Source organism: Ischnura elegans, chromosome 8 (genome assembly GCF_921293095.1).
Source record: "Ischnura elegans chromosome 8, ioIscEleg1.1, whole genome shotgun sequence".
In the NCBI taxonomy this organism is placed as follows: Eukaryota; Metazoa; Arthropoda; class Insecta; order Odonata; family Coenagrionidae; genus Ischnura; species Ischnura elegans.
Window position 1 is genome coordinate 5,999,408 of NC_060253.1, and position 15,754 is coordinate 6,015,161.

The 15,754-nt window shown below is 38.0% G+C and overlaps 2 protein-coding genes across 5 annotated transcripts in view; one reads left to right on the forward strand and one right to left on the reverse strand.

The window, feature by feature from the left end:
* The window catches only part of LOC124163387 (brefeldin A-inhibited guanine nucleotide-exchange protein 1), a 65,752-nt gene extending 63,072 nt beyond the window's left edge, over nucleotides 1-2,680 (reverse strand). For all 4 annotated transcript variants that reach the window (XM_046540270.1, XM_046540269.1, XM_046540268.1 and 1 more), the window contains exons 1-5: nucleotides 2,329-2,680; nucleotides 1,993-2,174; nucleotides 1,754-1,900; nucleotides 1,439-1,618; nucleotides 969-1,290 (exon numbers count right to left, since the gene is read on the reverse strand). In XM_046540270.1, coding sequence (XP_046396226.1) covers nucleotides 969-1,290; nucleotides 1,439-1,618; nucleotides 1,754-1,900; nucleotides 1,993-2,174; nucleotides 2,329-2,452 — 955 coding nt within the window. In that variant the 5' untranslated portion in view covers nucleotides 2,453-2,680. The remainder of the gene's footprint in view (nucleotides 1-968; nucleotides 1,291-1,438; nucleotides 1,619-1,753; nucleotides 1,901-1,992; nucleotides 2,175-2,328) is intronic.
* A 98-nt stretch (nucleotides 2,681-2,778) lies between these two features.
* Nucleotides 2,779-11,685, forward strand: LOC124163389 (nucleolar protein 58-like). Its single transcript, XM_046540271.1, has 7 exons — nucleotides 2,779-3,079; nucleotides 3,264-3,501; nucleotides 3,591-3,689; nucleotides 5,129-5,390; nucleotides 6,083-6,248; nucleotides 8,426-8,564; nucleotides 9,142-11,685. Exons 1-7 carry the CDS (start codon nucleotides 2,906-2,908, stop codon nucleotides 9,198-9,200), a joined length of 1,137 nt encoding a protein of 378 aa, XP_046396227.1. The 5' UTR covers nucleotides 2,779-2,905; the 3' UTR covers nucleotides 9,201-11,685.
* Nucleotides 11,686-15,754: the final 4,069 nt, after the last annotated feature.

Genomic DNA, 15,754 nt, shown 5'->3' on the forward strand with positions numbered 1-15,754 from the left:
AAATTACGTTGCTGTTGTGACCGCTTTAGCTCCCAATAACACATTAACACATTAGAAGTTACATAATATGTACGTCGCGGGTAACTGAATCCGTTCATCCGTTCACCCCTTTGAAGCCCATTTTTTTCAACAATTAATAACGACAAAAGCAAGATCAAATTGCAAGACACAACCGATTTATTCTTAAACGAGCCATAGACAGCTACTCACTTCCCTATCCGAACCACAGGCCATCGAACCCGGGCGGATATCTAGCCTAACCAGTGTCACGTGAAAACGAAAATTTTAACGCCCCAATAAGGTCAACGCCACTTTTCGTTAAAATTCTGGGGAAATAAGATTAAAATTGCCAGTGGAGGTTCGTCAACCAGAACCTAATAAATTACTGACTAATCCGATAAAAGCACGGAGTACATTTACCCCGCGGCTAATGAAAATCCGACTTCGTGTCAGCAATATCCGGAGCTCCACGCTCACTTTGTTTTTAATAGCAGTCTCGTCAAAACAAAAACGGCAATCGGCCATATATGAGGATAGGCCAAGAGGACAAACATATGGCATCGTACGCTACGTAGCCATAGATTTGGGGCGATTGAAATTAGTTAATATTGGGTCCAGTATTCACTATTATGAAATTTTAATGACAAAAGATTGGCAATTTCGATCCCTACACACAAGTAGAGTCGATATAAACTGCTTCCTGAACTTGGAGCGACGTGAAGCATCATTCCCTCATAAGCTTAAACGAAAAGCAATGACCCACACTGTTCAACAAAGGGTTGCGGCAATTGCGGAATAATAATGCAGTCCCGACCTTACACTGACTGGCTTCATATAAAAAATGAGAAAATCTTAAACACTAACTTCTTCTCAGGGTAAAAAAGAACTTCTCACTTTAAAAAAGACAGTAAAAATTACGTACATTTATGTCCATCTCTGATAACATTAATGAGGCGAAAAGAACATACCTTCAAAAACTTGATTAACAATCCCTTCCAGAACCACTCGGACCATTTCTTTCGGGTTTTCTGATACATCACTCTCCAAGGAGTTTTCATCCACTGTGACAGGTCCATTGCTATTACAAGACACAGCTTCAGCCCCCTCCACCACCCTAGAATTGATATCCTCCTCAACAGGCTTCGACTCAGTATCACAGAGGCTTTTGGCTGACGACTTGCTGTTGCTTCGACTAAGTTGCTCAGGAACAGATGTTTCCTGGGCCACAACATCCGAAGAAATTGGGGCCTGCTGATAGTCTGATTCTTTGCTGACAGTCACTTCATCAGCCTTATGAAAAGGAAAGCGATATAAGGTAAAACAATTTCCCAAGTACTCTCAATACAAGTACTTTAGGTTAAGCGATAGAGAATAAAACCTATGAACAGTAAACATGCATAAAGTGACCCACTGCGTAGGCAAAAATACATTCACTCACCGCTTGACTTTCCATTCGGGTGAATATAACATTAAGCATCTGTGTAAGAGTAGCCCGGGCGGTTGTTTGATTAATAAGATTACGAGAGGCCAGGTAAATGTTGTAGCAAGTCCGCACCGCCATAAGCAAAGTACCGCCGTGTACTTCCACATGTTGGCTCGTTACAACTGTCAGCAGGGCCTGAGACGATAACAGCAACGGAACGTCATGAAATATTTCATTCACTCTCAAAAGATGTTAACATACAGACAGAGCGTGTAATGTCAAAAGTTGCTCAAAGCTTTCAGATCTGGCACGAAGATTTAATTAGCTTACTTTTATTATCTGTAACTGGACACCTTCATCCGTTTGTGGACCACTAAAGCACCCACATATTGTTTCCACAATTCTGTCGATTAAATATTTTCCTGGGCTTGTGGAATCGGGGATATTCCCAGTTAGGTGACCATATGCAATTAGTTTCTGATGATATTAAGGAGGTAAAAAGTATTAGGTGACAACAAATTAATAATAAAGTCGTGTAATACATCGCCGTGTTATGCAACAGCACTGACCTGAAGACAATCCAAAGCAGTAACAACTATTCTGGCGGCTTTGCTTTGGCACGCCAATTCAAAAGGAAGAAAATACTTTTCTGCTGTAATAACGTTCGTTGAGTCATCTTTGGGAAGCGGAAGAGCAGAGCTGGAATTTTCCTCATCTTGTCCAACTTCTTTCAATTCATTCCTAATTTCCTCTGTTAAAGTGATTAAACGTCAGGTGTAACCACACATTATGAGCAGACACAATTCTCCTCCTCCCTTACAACTAGTTAACTAATTTATAATTTCAACTTCCCTCTCAAGTGAAATATTTGCTCGTAAAGAGGAATAAAAACAAATTAGACATACCTAATGCCACCTCACAAGCGCGTTTTAGCTGGGAGTGGTGCGACCGTTTAATGTCCTTGTCGCTTAAAATCTTTTCTAGTGCACGCACAATAAACATTTCTTTGGTTTTAGAACTTCTTTGCATTGTTGTCTAGCTTATTTACAGTCATTATCCCCAATCGTTAAGTGAAAGTTTATCTCAGCTGATACCGCGTATATGGTTGATTTAATTCAGGTGGCCATGTTATTTTCCCCGACTACGTAATCAAGCTCAAACTTATGTATAATACAGGGCATCTAATTAAAATTTATCCTGCAAGAGGGTTCGGACTTAAAAAAATATTATATTTTAAATTTCATTTTATGAAGAATTCTGTCTACGTTAAAACATGCCCCCCTTTGATGCTTATCACCGGGCACTTTTACTGAGCAAGCAGATTGAGCTGATATTCCTCGAGGATCCACGAGAGCTCCACGAGTGAATACGTAGACAGCTACGTCACAGACGCGTCATCTGGTTCATGAGAGGTAGAGCAAAGAACCATAGAACTCAGGACATCAAGAAAGGAAGTAATAGTTTATTCCCTCAAACTCTACGATGGAGGTAATGGACATAGTCCACACACAATATGCTCTTCCCATGGGATTAGTTGTTTTATGCCTACTTTTACTGTATGCATTTGGCTTCAAACGAGCTGAAGAACCAGCTTTTGATAAACTTTCGACCGATGACCGCAAAACAGCTGGCAAGAGACGAAAGCCGAAGGACAAGGTAATTGTTCATAAATCTAACTGATATTTAAATTGTATATCTTAACATCGTGAAGGTTATGAGCTGCATATTTGATAGCAATCATTTTGCTCCAATTTGTTTACATTTTTAGAAACTCTGTATTCCCTTCCTCTGATGCATAGAGACCGTTATTGAGATTCCTAATTTAACATAATCTTTTCAGAAATCTCAAGCAAATGGTCATGTTTCTGCTGATAGTTCTTCTGAAAAAACTTCGGAGAAGAAATCCAAGTCAACAGTTGAGCCTAGTAATTCCAAGGAGGCATCTAATAAGTCAACAAATAAGCCAGTAAAGAAGGATAAAAAAGAGAACAAAGTGGAGGAATTAAAAAACAAGAAAAATGAGAAAAACTTGCGGAAAGTAAAGCAAATTGAAGAAAAACCAGTGGATTACGATGATGGTGAGTTGGCACTTGAAGGGGTTGCCTCAAATCTGAAAGTCGCACTTGGTTGACCATTTGATCTAATTATGTCATCATATGCAATCCAGGAAAATGGGTTGAAGCAGTATCCAGAAAAGAAAAGAAAAATCGCAAGAAGGAAGAGCCATCTGCTGAAGAAGCCAAAGATATAATCTCGGACAAGCAAGGTGAGTCTCAGACTATGTAGGTGTCTTCTAAACTTATCTCTTAGTATCATCATGAAATTTTCCGTGGAGGCATGTTATCCACCCAAAGCATTTAATGGCCAAAGAAAAACCAATATCCACTTCACTATGACGACTTACGCGCTGGTAATGTTGATGCTTGCTCCCTATAGGTTTAATTGTGAAATGATATAAGTGGCAACCTCATTATCCCCTGATTAACTACCTCATATCACCTAACTGCAGTTGGAAGCAAGCACTTAGCCAGGGAGACAGGGGGTCGAGTGCCCCCCCTGAAATTTGTTCAGCTTTCCCAAAAACATTGTGTGCAACCAACGAAACACGAATTAAGCTAATGAATAATCCTATTTATGGAAACTTCCTCCCTTTATTGACAAATGCATATTTCAACAGTTTTGTATCAGTTCCTCAATGAAGTGGTGTATGTAAAGGGAATGGAAAAATTGAAATGCGGAAGCTTGAGTAATGCCATATTTGTCTGAAGATAGCCCCCCTTTTTTTCCAAAAATGCCTGTGGTAAAAGCAAACCCAGTGAGAAATGGGTGGTGGAATCCACGTGGAGAATTAACGTGGATACCACGTGTTTTTGGTCGTGGAATCAACGTGGAACCCACGTGGAAATTTGGTGGAAAAATTAAAACAGCAGTAGGTGCTCTCCTAAAACCATTAAAACCTCAACCACTCTATATCTAAACCTTTTATATATGTGTCTACGATTTTTCATGTGCTCTCATGGCTGCCTTTCCATGAATTATATAAAAATAGAATGTGCGATACATTTTCACATAACTAGCGTGGTTTCAGGATGATAAATGACGCAATGTCACCAGAGAGTTAAGTTCCACAAATTAGAAATTCTGTTTAACATTTTATGATAATCACCACAAATCCACTTGAAATCAACGTGGATTCCACGTGGGTCCAACCACTCAATATCCACCACCACCAAATATCCACCACTCAACGTGGATTCCACCACCCATTTCTCACTGGGAAGGGGGGGGACTATATTCAAACCCATTTTTTTTTCATTTTTCCCCGAAACTCAAGCCTCAGAATTAGGGGGGGGGGGGGCGACTATATTCGGAGGAGTACGGTATATATTGCCTATCAAGCATGTGCTTAAGTGCGGCAGCAAGCTATGTGGTAGAATAGTATGTATAGCTATGTTCTAATGGCTTTTTTCAGTCTTTTAAAACTGGTTTGACTCAATTTTGTTTTATAAAATTCGAGAAATCAATTGTTCAATCAATTCTAATTGTTTTATTTCGGGGTATACCCTTTCACATTGGTAAACCCATGTGAAAGTTATGAAATATTTTGGAACCATTTATTTAAAGCCCATCTATCTTACAATAGAATTTTCATTCATTTTCATTATTCATCAACTGGAGTGATATGAATATCTTGTGGTTTTTTAGGATCTGCCAGTGATGACGGCAGCCCGGCCAAAAAGAAGAAGAAGCAGAAGAAGGAGAATAATGCAGCTCCAGCCAAGATTATTGCTGATGAAGAGGTGAAGGAGAAACAGCCTGAAATAATGGAGGTGAAAGAGGAGAAGCAGGAGCAGGAAGATGTGAAAGAAGATAAGAAAAAGAAGAAGAAGGAAGCCAATAAGAAGTCGCCTGCTGCCGGGGAGGCCTTAGAGACTGTTGACAAGGAGAAAAAAGAAGAGGAAAATAGGTGGGTGCATAAATTTTTAATTTTGATAAATGAGAAAAACTTGCGAAATGAAAAGCAAATTGAAGAAAAGCCAGTGGATTATGATGGTGGTGAGTTGGCACTTGAAGGGGTTGCCCATTCTTAGAAGATCAAATTGCCTCCGTGATCGCGAGAGTGATTTCAACAAATTTTATCAGTTTGAAATATTGCCTTTTGGCTCATATGCAGAGAGCCTGATATGTTAACCATTTTAAAATATACGTGTTTGAGGAATTCCATAATACAGATTCAGGAATTATCTCTCTTTTCAAATCATTGCTGGAAAAAGTGGCACTGAAAATGGCATTCTGTTCGAACACCCTTTCATCATCTTTTACAATCCACTTTAAACATAAGAAAAATGAGTAATTTTCCATCCCATTGTACTTAGTTACTGCATTTATGTTGTTTTTTTTATGTATTTGCTTGTGCTGATAAACTAGGGTGTTGAATTTTTTATGAGCCATTGATTGAATTACGTGAAGGTGTTGGACCTTACCTGTAATGGTAAAAAGCTCTGTCATAGCTTTCTTATCTCATCCACTGAGAAAGTATTAAAGCCTGCTGATTAGCCCCTGGTGTAGACAAATCTTGCTTTGGATTGTATGATGTAGATCAAGAGTTTAGATAGCTATCTGTTGAAAGCAATCCTCTTCTGACAACTCTTTTAATAGTCTTCAGCAGCAGCAACAGCTCATGACCAATCCAGTGAAAGCTGAAGGGAAAGATGAAGAAGATTCAAAGACGACAGATGGCTCTGCTAAATCAAAAAAGAAGAACAAGAAGAAGACTCCCACAGTTTCTGAATCCAATGCCGAGGTTGAAAAGGCACCGGAAAAGGTAAAGAGTGAAACAGATAACTGATGTAAAAAATTGAGTATTGATGAAGTAATTTAATTAAAATATGCGGCAGAAGTTGCTACGGTAGACTCATTATTACGAAGTTCACGGGACCGAAAAACCGGAGGTTCGTAATAATGAAGTAAGTATGAACGTTTCTTTTAGGAATCATAGAAGAAAAAACATGCTTTGTCAAAATTTCTTGTATCTTCAATCTCCTGCATTTATAATCTTCCGAGACTAGTGTATAATATACATGATTAAATTATGCGCAAGTCCTTAATATACGAGGAAGATGCATTTCGAGACCTTGCTCGTTAGTTGATAAACCTATACAAGGCGTCAAGGAGAGTGGTTATCCTGCTCGATGCAACACTGCATCACAATCGTTCATTAACTCAACTGAACTAGCTTGATATGACCTAGCTTGCAACATAGCCGGAGCCGACAGAAATCTTTGTCCGTGGGAAGAAAGAATGGGGAAACGCTGAACAGTTCCTGACTTCACACCAGATTAAATGATACTTTTTTCAGATTATGCCCAAAGTGCGAGTTCCTCTACGCCACGTCGTGTCACATCGGCAAACTTCAAAGGTGCCAAATTTGAAATTTTGGGCGCACTTGAATTTTTCAAATCTTCGTATCTCTGAAAGTTCATAAATCCAATGTGCGTAGGAAGAGAACTAACTGTACGTCCAATGAACGAGCGTTAATGAGTGGGTCATCATAATTCCACAGGTATGAAGCTTATTACATGATGTCGCATGCATATTGAAGTATCTCCTACTGAAGAAAGAACCAAAATTGACGCTCTCGGACACAGTACAAGACGAGAACTTAAACGTTGATCAATGATGATAACATAGCGAAGTGTATATCCACCTAAATGCCGTTGCTTTTTTGCGGAACTTTGTAATAAATTTCATTTTGTAACTGCCAGGATTGGGACCGAGGTTTGTAATTTTGTAATAATAAAAATTTTATAATATCGTTTCTTTTTCTATAGATTGGAAAGGCCTTTTCGTTGGGACCAACTAATTGCTTAGTAATAACGAGAACTTCGTAATAACGTTGTTCGTGGTAACGAGAGTCTACTGTATAACGTGTATTGCTTATACCGAGGGTAGTGCTACAGGAGCGAGTAATTTTATTTTGTGGTTAGCTCATGTAGAAGAGCATAGGGAAATCATCCACCAATGACGAGTGCTCGTACGTACTTGCAAGTCCATTTCTCCATGCATGTTATCCGGGATGTACCACTCTCGGGATATTCATAAGCCATAAGCTTCAACAGCAGGATGGTTGTTAGCTTATTTCAGGTGCATTTCATCAAAGAAAGGCATAGTTGTGGCTGGTAAATGAAACCTTATCTTCTACAATCTCTTCTACAATTTACTGATATCATCTTCCACTACACTTCATATTTCCTTGCATCGGGGCTGCCGGGAAGCCAGTTGAAGATGTAAGCAATATTGATGGTAGGCTTTCTTCTTCTGGGTTTCTTGCCGCATTTATTTTTTTTTTTAAAGGACAATATTTTTCCAAATGGAACATTGGCAAAGTATTTTCCAGTAAAATGGATAAATGCAGAAGGAAACCTGGAAGAATCGCTGCCTACCATCATAATCCATGGGGAAGCCTACTTGGAAAAGCAATACTGAATCCGTATGTCAAGCATATAATAGCTGTTGTTACTCAAAAAATTACATGAGTTTCTGCAGCAATTACCCATACTTTAGGAGAATTTCAGGCATTATTTTGTATGAAGAAATTGGAATTTTAATGCGTTTAGTGATGGATTAGCATTTGATCAATTGATATCAATGCAAAAATGCATCTAATTTTGTCTATTTGTTCCGTTGTTGGAAGATTTTATTTTATTTCCATGCCTGCTTTGCTTGAATCAAGGATAATGGCGTGTAAGTTGAGGACTTAATAGGACTCAGTTCTATGAAATGCGTTGTTATAACCAATTAATTAATACTTCCATTCCTCCAAACTGAAATTTAAAGCTATTGCAATAATGAGGATGAATTAGAACATGTTTTGTTGGCTTAATTTTTTGTAGCTGTGCTTTCAAACGTGCCTTTTACAAAAAAACTATTGTTGTAAATTAGTGTTTTCTCAAACTAATTAGGTTTTAGGTATTTTTCTATCATAATTGTCCATTGTTTTAGGAAACAGTCAAGGAGCCAGCCAAGAAAGTGGAAGTGAAGGTAGAACCTCCACCTAAAGTTGTGGAGCCTCCTGTGAGTCCGGCCAAGCCGATAGAGCTAGTGGAGGATAACTCCAATGTCGTGTTTGATGAATTAGGAGGTGAGTAATCATTCACCAGCAAGCTTGAATTTTTCAAGGCTAAAAAATTGGAGTTTGCAAGCATTTTTTGATTAGCAATTTATTGCGTAAAACATATCGATATCTCCACTGCACAAACGCTCAACAATCGCCCACCCAATCAAATCTGCTCATCTAGCACTACTGCTAGGGCTACTAGATGAGCGGATTTGGTTCGGTGGGCGATTGTTGTGCATTTGTGGAATGGAGGTATCGATATATCGTTTCACTAGCCAGTCATACAAATTCCTCTCCTAATCTCCCAGTCATACTCCCTCTCCTTCCCTAACCGCTGAAATAAATTAGCACCTCAATGAAGTGGCTCAAAGAGACGAAAAAATGGTTAATCAGGTTCTTTGGAAGATGGTCAAGAAAAAGTATCCATCATTTTCGGTCACCTATTCGTTTGAGCTGCTGCCTCCATGCATGGTCTCATTTACAGTCATTTTATTTATTCAGTTTGTATGACAAGTGAATGATGTTTATTGACGATTGCTTTTCCCATCCGTGACTATGATTTTTAGTCTGTTAAGGTATCATTTGGATTTTATTATTTCAGATACTTGGAAGGAGGCGAGGCAGCCCAAGAAAAGCAAGAAGAAAACTCGCAAAGAGTGATATTGCAATTTCCGTGGACCTTTATGAAGTATTTTTGATTTTACTCCCTGTTTATGGTCATTTGTGCTGCCCAGGAGCTATTGGGTCTTGTCAAAATTCACTCCAAAAACCCCTATTTCAGAACTCCCTAATAGGATTTCTGGAGCTTGGTATAGCAATTGCATAATATGCTGACCTTTGGTGTGGTTTGCAAGATTCCTTTTGTTTGTCATGAACCTCCTGTCAAGCTCCTCTGCTCTCATGGCAAAAACGGTGACGGCAGTTCTTGCCAGGATAGACCCACTTCGGCCTCATGGATTGAGTTAAGCATCTTCTGTAAAGTATTGACACTATCATCTGGAAAGAAGTGTTCAAAGAAATAGTCTAAAATTAGTACCTGGAAGAGGGAATTATTTATGTGCACTTGTACATTCACAAACTCTGACAAAAACCTTCTTAAATTCATGTCATAAATGGTGAGGAATAAAACTTTCCATGTCACACACCAGAGGTTTAGTTTTATGTGTAGCATGATGAGAGGAGAGCATTATTTTTGGGAAAACTTGGTGCAACATTATGTGACGCTTTCTGGTCTGTTAGTTCTTCCAAAGGGAAAGATAAATCACTTAGTGTTGCAGTTGGGTCAAGCGGGGTTTTGTCTTTTAGGGTATGGCATATCATCTGCTCGTTTGTACTAGTTGGTGAGTGCCATCCAATTCATGTGCACATAATGCTAGATTTATCTCATTGTGAATTGAAATGTTTGTATACTACAAATACTCCCTGTGATTCACAAGTAATGAGAGCAGCCATTATGGGCTGGCGGGTGGGAATTTCCTGTACAAAGACATAGACATGGGCCTCATTATTGTGCTAATTCAAAGAATGCCATGTTTCCTTGTGATTCTGAACTTATTGAATTATAGGTTTTGGGATTGCTAGAAGGTGTTGACTGCCTTGTCGTCCTAGTGTAATCAACTGGGATAAAACCGCTTTGGAAGAGCATTCTGGAAGATCAAAATGGAATATTGTACATGAAATCACTTCTATTGAAGAAAAAAATGTTATATTTTTGTGAATATTGTTCCTGTTGTTGGTGTATAGTTGTCTTCCACGTAAATTTTTTTACATGAGTTCTAGCGGGATAGCGTGCAAGCTACCATGTTTTCCAGTATATGTGAATAGCAAGGCCTAAATAGCATTGATGTTTCCAAATTTCTGTTCCCACACTTTTACGATCACTCTTTTATATTTTATCATAGCTATTTGTTTTCATTCGTGCTACATTTTTCATTTTTATGAGTGAAAGAATGTGCATATATATTAGTAAAAGTTTTTCTCTCTCATTGATCTTTGAAATACCTCATGTGTTATGTGTCCGTAAGCATTTGTTACTGGAACTCATGGTAATTTGTGTCCACAGGAGAGCTAAAGACACTGGACAAAGGCATTACTTACAAGAAAAAGGCCACAAATGAAATACAAATGAAACCCTCCTTCCCAAAGGAATGTTTCCATACCTGAAATAACAAATTGTGGAGTTCATCCAATGGTTTGCTTGTTTTATACGTGTAAATGTATTGTAAAAATAAATGTATGGATGTAAATTTTTGATCAATGACAAAATGTAGGCTTTAGATTGACTGTGAAATTTTCTGGAAATTTTAAATGGTCCTGCATTGTACCAAATCTGGTGGTGCAACTCTTCCCTTTGGTTTTTACTCTTGTTGGTGACTGTCATCACCCTTGTGACACCAGTTATATTTTAATTATGGTTTGTGATTTCATAGTCTGTGGTCAATTTTTATCCCCCCTTGTAATTTTTAAATTACTTTTAGCAAAGGGATTGAGCTTTTTCCCCTAAAAATCTGTGATCGCTAATCGTGAATGTGTAGCCCACTGAGCGATTGGTTCCTTTTTAGGTAATACATTAATTTACCATGTAGTGATTTTTGCCCTCAATGATTTAGTTAATGATTGAGGTTAAACTTTGTTTTTTTTTTCTAGTAATTATTTATATTTTTCATTTTCCTTCGAACGGGTGCTAATATACCAGGAATTATTTTGTCTCTACTTTTTGTTGGATGTGAAGAGTTAATTTTGTAAAATGTTGTTCCGTGTATTTCCTTAATTCCCCTAGCTCTTCCTTGTCGGGTGGGGTTAAAGTTATTTTTTGGTACTCTGATGCAAGAGTTTTATTAATATGGGTTTCCTAAGTTTTAAATCCCCAAATTTATTAATAAACCTTATCCATCTAGGTTGTGATTTTTTTTTACCTATTGGTTTACTTGCACCTCGATTGTTGAAAGATTTTACCTATGCCTTAATTTTTTTATGCTTGCTGCAAGAAGGAATGAGACTAACACTCTTTTGATGCACCTTTTTTTCTAAATAAGAAGCAGAAGAATGATTAAATAAATATATTCAATGTAATAGAACTCTTACATTGTTGGGACCAGATATGAAACCTTGTATGTGTCATTCAAATAAAGGGATTTTGACTTAACATGCTTTAATTTCCCTGAGTTAACCTCTTATTTGACATTGCTATGTATTTTTTCTGAACACACGACAGGAAACTAAGCAAAGATGCATGGTTGCTGATCTTTTAAGTTATTATTTCTTAACTGTAAGAATGAACTTCAAAAACCAGCATGATACGCTAAAATGTACTCTAATGATTATGCTACTTAGTACCATAGCATTATTATAACTCGCAACCTATCAAAAATTTCATACCATTTCCCAATTGAAATCACCCCTGGAATTAGTTGAGACAGATGTGGAGCAGTTAGGGAACTAATGTTCCTGATCTGAAACTTGTGGGTACGGGAAAAAACTGGTATTAGGTTCCATATCTGTTCCCTGGTGGAGCCTGACAGTTTCCATGGAAACCTGCGATGCTCCCCACCAGATTCTTTAGTCTGACATTTGTTCCTGAAGCGTTCATTGCTTGTACTGGATCCCTTCTGCTTCCATACTACCCAATATGTTTCCCCATGCACACAATACCCAGTTCCATATCTGTTCTCTATTAGTTCCATACCAGTTTCATTTGTTCTTCATTGGTTACCTACTATTTCCATATTAGTTCTATGCTGGTCCCCTAGTGTTCAATTTTAGATTTCTGTTTACAGTTTCAGATAAGAAATTTTTGATAGGGTATCTGCCAATCAAATGTGAACTCTCTCATGTCTGAGTCAAATAGTAATCATTATAGAGTGAAATCATATTAATGGGGAACTGTTGCCTATTTCTGTCTTTCACTCAGATATTGTAAGTGGTGGGAAAAATATTCTGAAGTAAATTGATTCATTTAACAATCCCTAATAATTTGTTGGAAAAGTATTCTGGAATAAATTGATTCATTTAGTAATTATTAAAGGAATAATGCATGTTGGTAGGCTTCTGTGGTGCTTAAATCGATAATTGTTTTTTGGGTTATTATTGCTGCATCTACTCATTTTTGGTAGATGACAGTCTCAGGCGCATTAGAGCTGTCGTCTTCAGATCCAAAATCACCATGGACATGAAGACGGGAGCTGGAATGTGTCCGAAACTGTCATCCACCAAAAATCTGCCCTCACTGGTTGAGCGAAAACTGCCTGGGGCCCATTTATCGGCCTGAATTATTTCACTTTTTTTCATGATTGTGGCCTTTTCAACAGCTGTAATTTATGTAAACCCCCATAATCTATCTATCGTTATAAGATGTTAATATATCTTAAGAATTGGGAAAAAAGCTAGACGTATAAAAATAAAATTAAGTAGCTGAAAAATTTTTAAATCTGAAATGTTGCTAATTCTGTTAAATAGCCTTGGCAGTCTTCGCACATCCCACCTGAAATGGGCTGGCAGTAAAAGGGTTAATAATGTGTGTTATTTTAAACTTTGAAACTGCATGAATTTATTGCAAGATACGCAGAAAAAATATGACGCAATAGAAAGAAAAGCAAGTGTAAAAGATACGCGACTCGTTAAGGTGAGCTGACAAAGGAATGTTTCAAGATTTGCCCTGGCCTGTCCCCCCTCCCACGTTGAGCTTCCCCTCTTCAATTCATCGCAAGGCCGATTACCATTCGTCCTATCCATGAATCCTCTCCCCCTCACCTTCATTCACTTAGCACCCTTCACTCTATCATAGTTTTCAGTTCCTCCTCCCTATCTCGTCTGGCTCCATCACCCATACAAGGTTCCACGCCCACCACTAGACACTTTCATCCTCCTCCATTCTCCTCCACACTCACATCTCAAATTCCTTTCATCCTTTTTTCGACCTCCTTCCTTGGCATAAATGTTCAAGCACCATAAAGTCCTCCACTCTCCAGATTTCACTTATTATCAATCTTTCCCATTTACATACATTTGAACAATTGATACTCTCATCAGCTTCCTCATGTTCACTAACCCCTCCCTTTGCTAACACAATTCTCTTCCGAATATGCTGAGTTGCTGGTTTTATGATAAGAATTACAAGTCCGCATTCGAAACGTCACTAAATCATATTACCTTGGTCTTCTAGAGTTTAATCCTCTAGCATTATTGTTCTGATTGTTTACTTACTGTGTGTGACAGTGTACTCATAACCCATTTGCTGATTCGCTGACGAATCTCTGATCATCTTCCAATGTGGCATCTACTCCCTTTAGTTCAGACGTCACCTCCCTCACCATTTCCTTGGCACACGCACTAAATAGCAATGGCAAAAAAGCACCAGTCTTAACCATTTTGAAGCTAAGTTAATGACACCAACACCCCTGTTGAGCTGGTACCCACATCTCAGCTGCTCCACACATTGACCTCGTGTGTTTCATCGTTCTTTACAGTCAGCAATTTCACAAGTTCTTCCTGAACGTCTAAATGAACCAGCACTCAAATGACATCACCTAGAACTCGTGAAAAGTGGGCCTCAACTTCTGTGTTTTCTTCTTTTGAACTTATGAGAGAATGGCAGAATGAGGAAGATTCATTTTTGACATACCTTATCGTTCCCTTCCTTCTACTGGGTTCTTGCCATGAATTGTGATTTCAGGTCTGAGTGAATGACCCCATTCTGTTGTACTACATGTGACCAAGTGATGACATGGGAAATAAAAAGAATTTCTTTCTACAAAGGCTCAATGTTAAACTTGTTTCTTTTCTCATTCCACTTCCTTCAGTGCAGTTAATACCTCTCCTGCTATCGAGTAACCTTCACTGCAGAGAGCCCATCCTTCACCAACACTCATGAAGGAAATTACCTCTGCCCTTTGCCTGACTTTGTCAGTGCCAGCCCCTTATTAAGGTCAAGAATTCTGTTCTACAACCATTGGACGTAGCAGAAAAAAGCTTGCATAGTGCCCGGGTACATTCTAATTTTCTGTTGAAAATTTGCACGTGGAAGTTATATCAAAGGGAAGTATGTGGGACAAAAATAGGAAAATTTTAGTAAACAAAACATGAAAGAAGATGAGGTAAACAAAGACAACACAATTTTCTTAATCTTGTATATATTTTTATTAATGGTAAAAATGTGAGACCTTGAATGGACAAATACCCATAAAATGGTTAGCTCTAATGCATAAAAGAAATATGCACATTACAGAACTCGTAACTTTCTACTGCTACAATACTTCTACTAACAGCAACTGTGAAATATCCATGGGCACAGCGTAAAATCACAGCCTCTTACTATGTAACAATACTGCTCAAGATACCTGGCGACTGTGTATACATATGTCATTTTAAACAACTTTTCCACACACATTTGTTAATACAAACACATGTTATATATAAATGGTTAAAGTTTGACAAATGACACAGACAGGAGGTAATAATGTTAGAAAAATTACCAACGCAATTGATTAGAACTCATTAAACAATTTATAAACAACAACCATTATTTAAAAACAATAACTATCAGAATCAACAGGCTTAACAATTTTTATTGTTATATTCTTTACCACCTCATAAACACACAAGATGAATTATCTTACATGACATGAGAATTAATAGGAAAAGTACATGATACTCTGTAATTATTGTCTATTGATGGTTAAATACACGGAATAGGTTATGAACATTAAAGAGCATAGCAAAGGACAATTTAACCAAATTTCTTACTAATTGAGCAATACCAACTGGTTTTTATGAGGCCTTGACTCTAAAAGCTTAACCATGAACCTATGATACAAAACTTTTATGAGTTGCCAGCTACGAGCAACATTACAACTGAGAAAGTTAATCAATGGGACACATATCTTTAATACATGCATTTGGAGGTTACATGGGCTAAATATTCTTTTTGCCAGAGCAATTAATTTTGTCAAACTTCAGGTCCATGACCAGGTCACACCTATGCATTGACTACACACTCAGTATTGAATCCAAAGTTGGATTTGGATGGGTGATGGCACAGCTCAACCTGGACAGACATTCATTCAGGTTGGAAGGGCCTTCTTTGTGCTATTTTTACTAAGAGGTGTTCCGCAACTTCACCCACAATTAATATCCCAGACCCACCAATCAGCAACCAAATAAATGCTGTCTGCTTCCAAGAACATAGCTGGGGGAGGGCGAATTTTTTTCCATCTGCG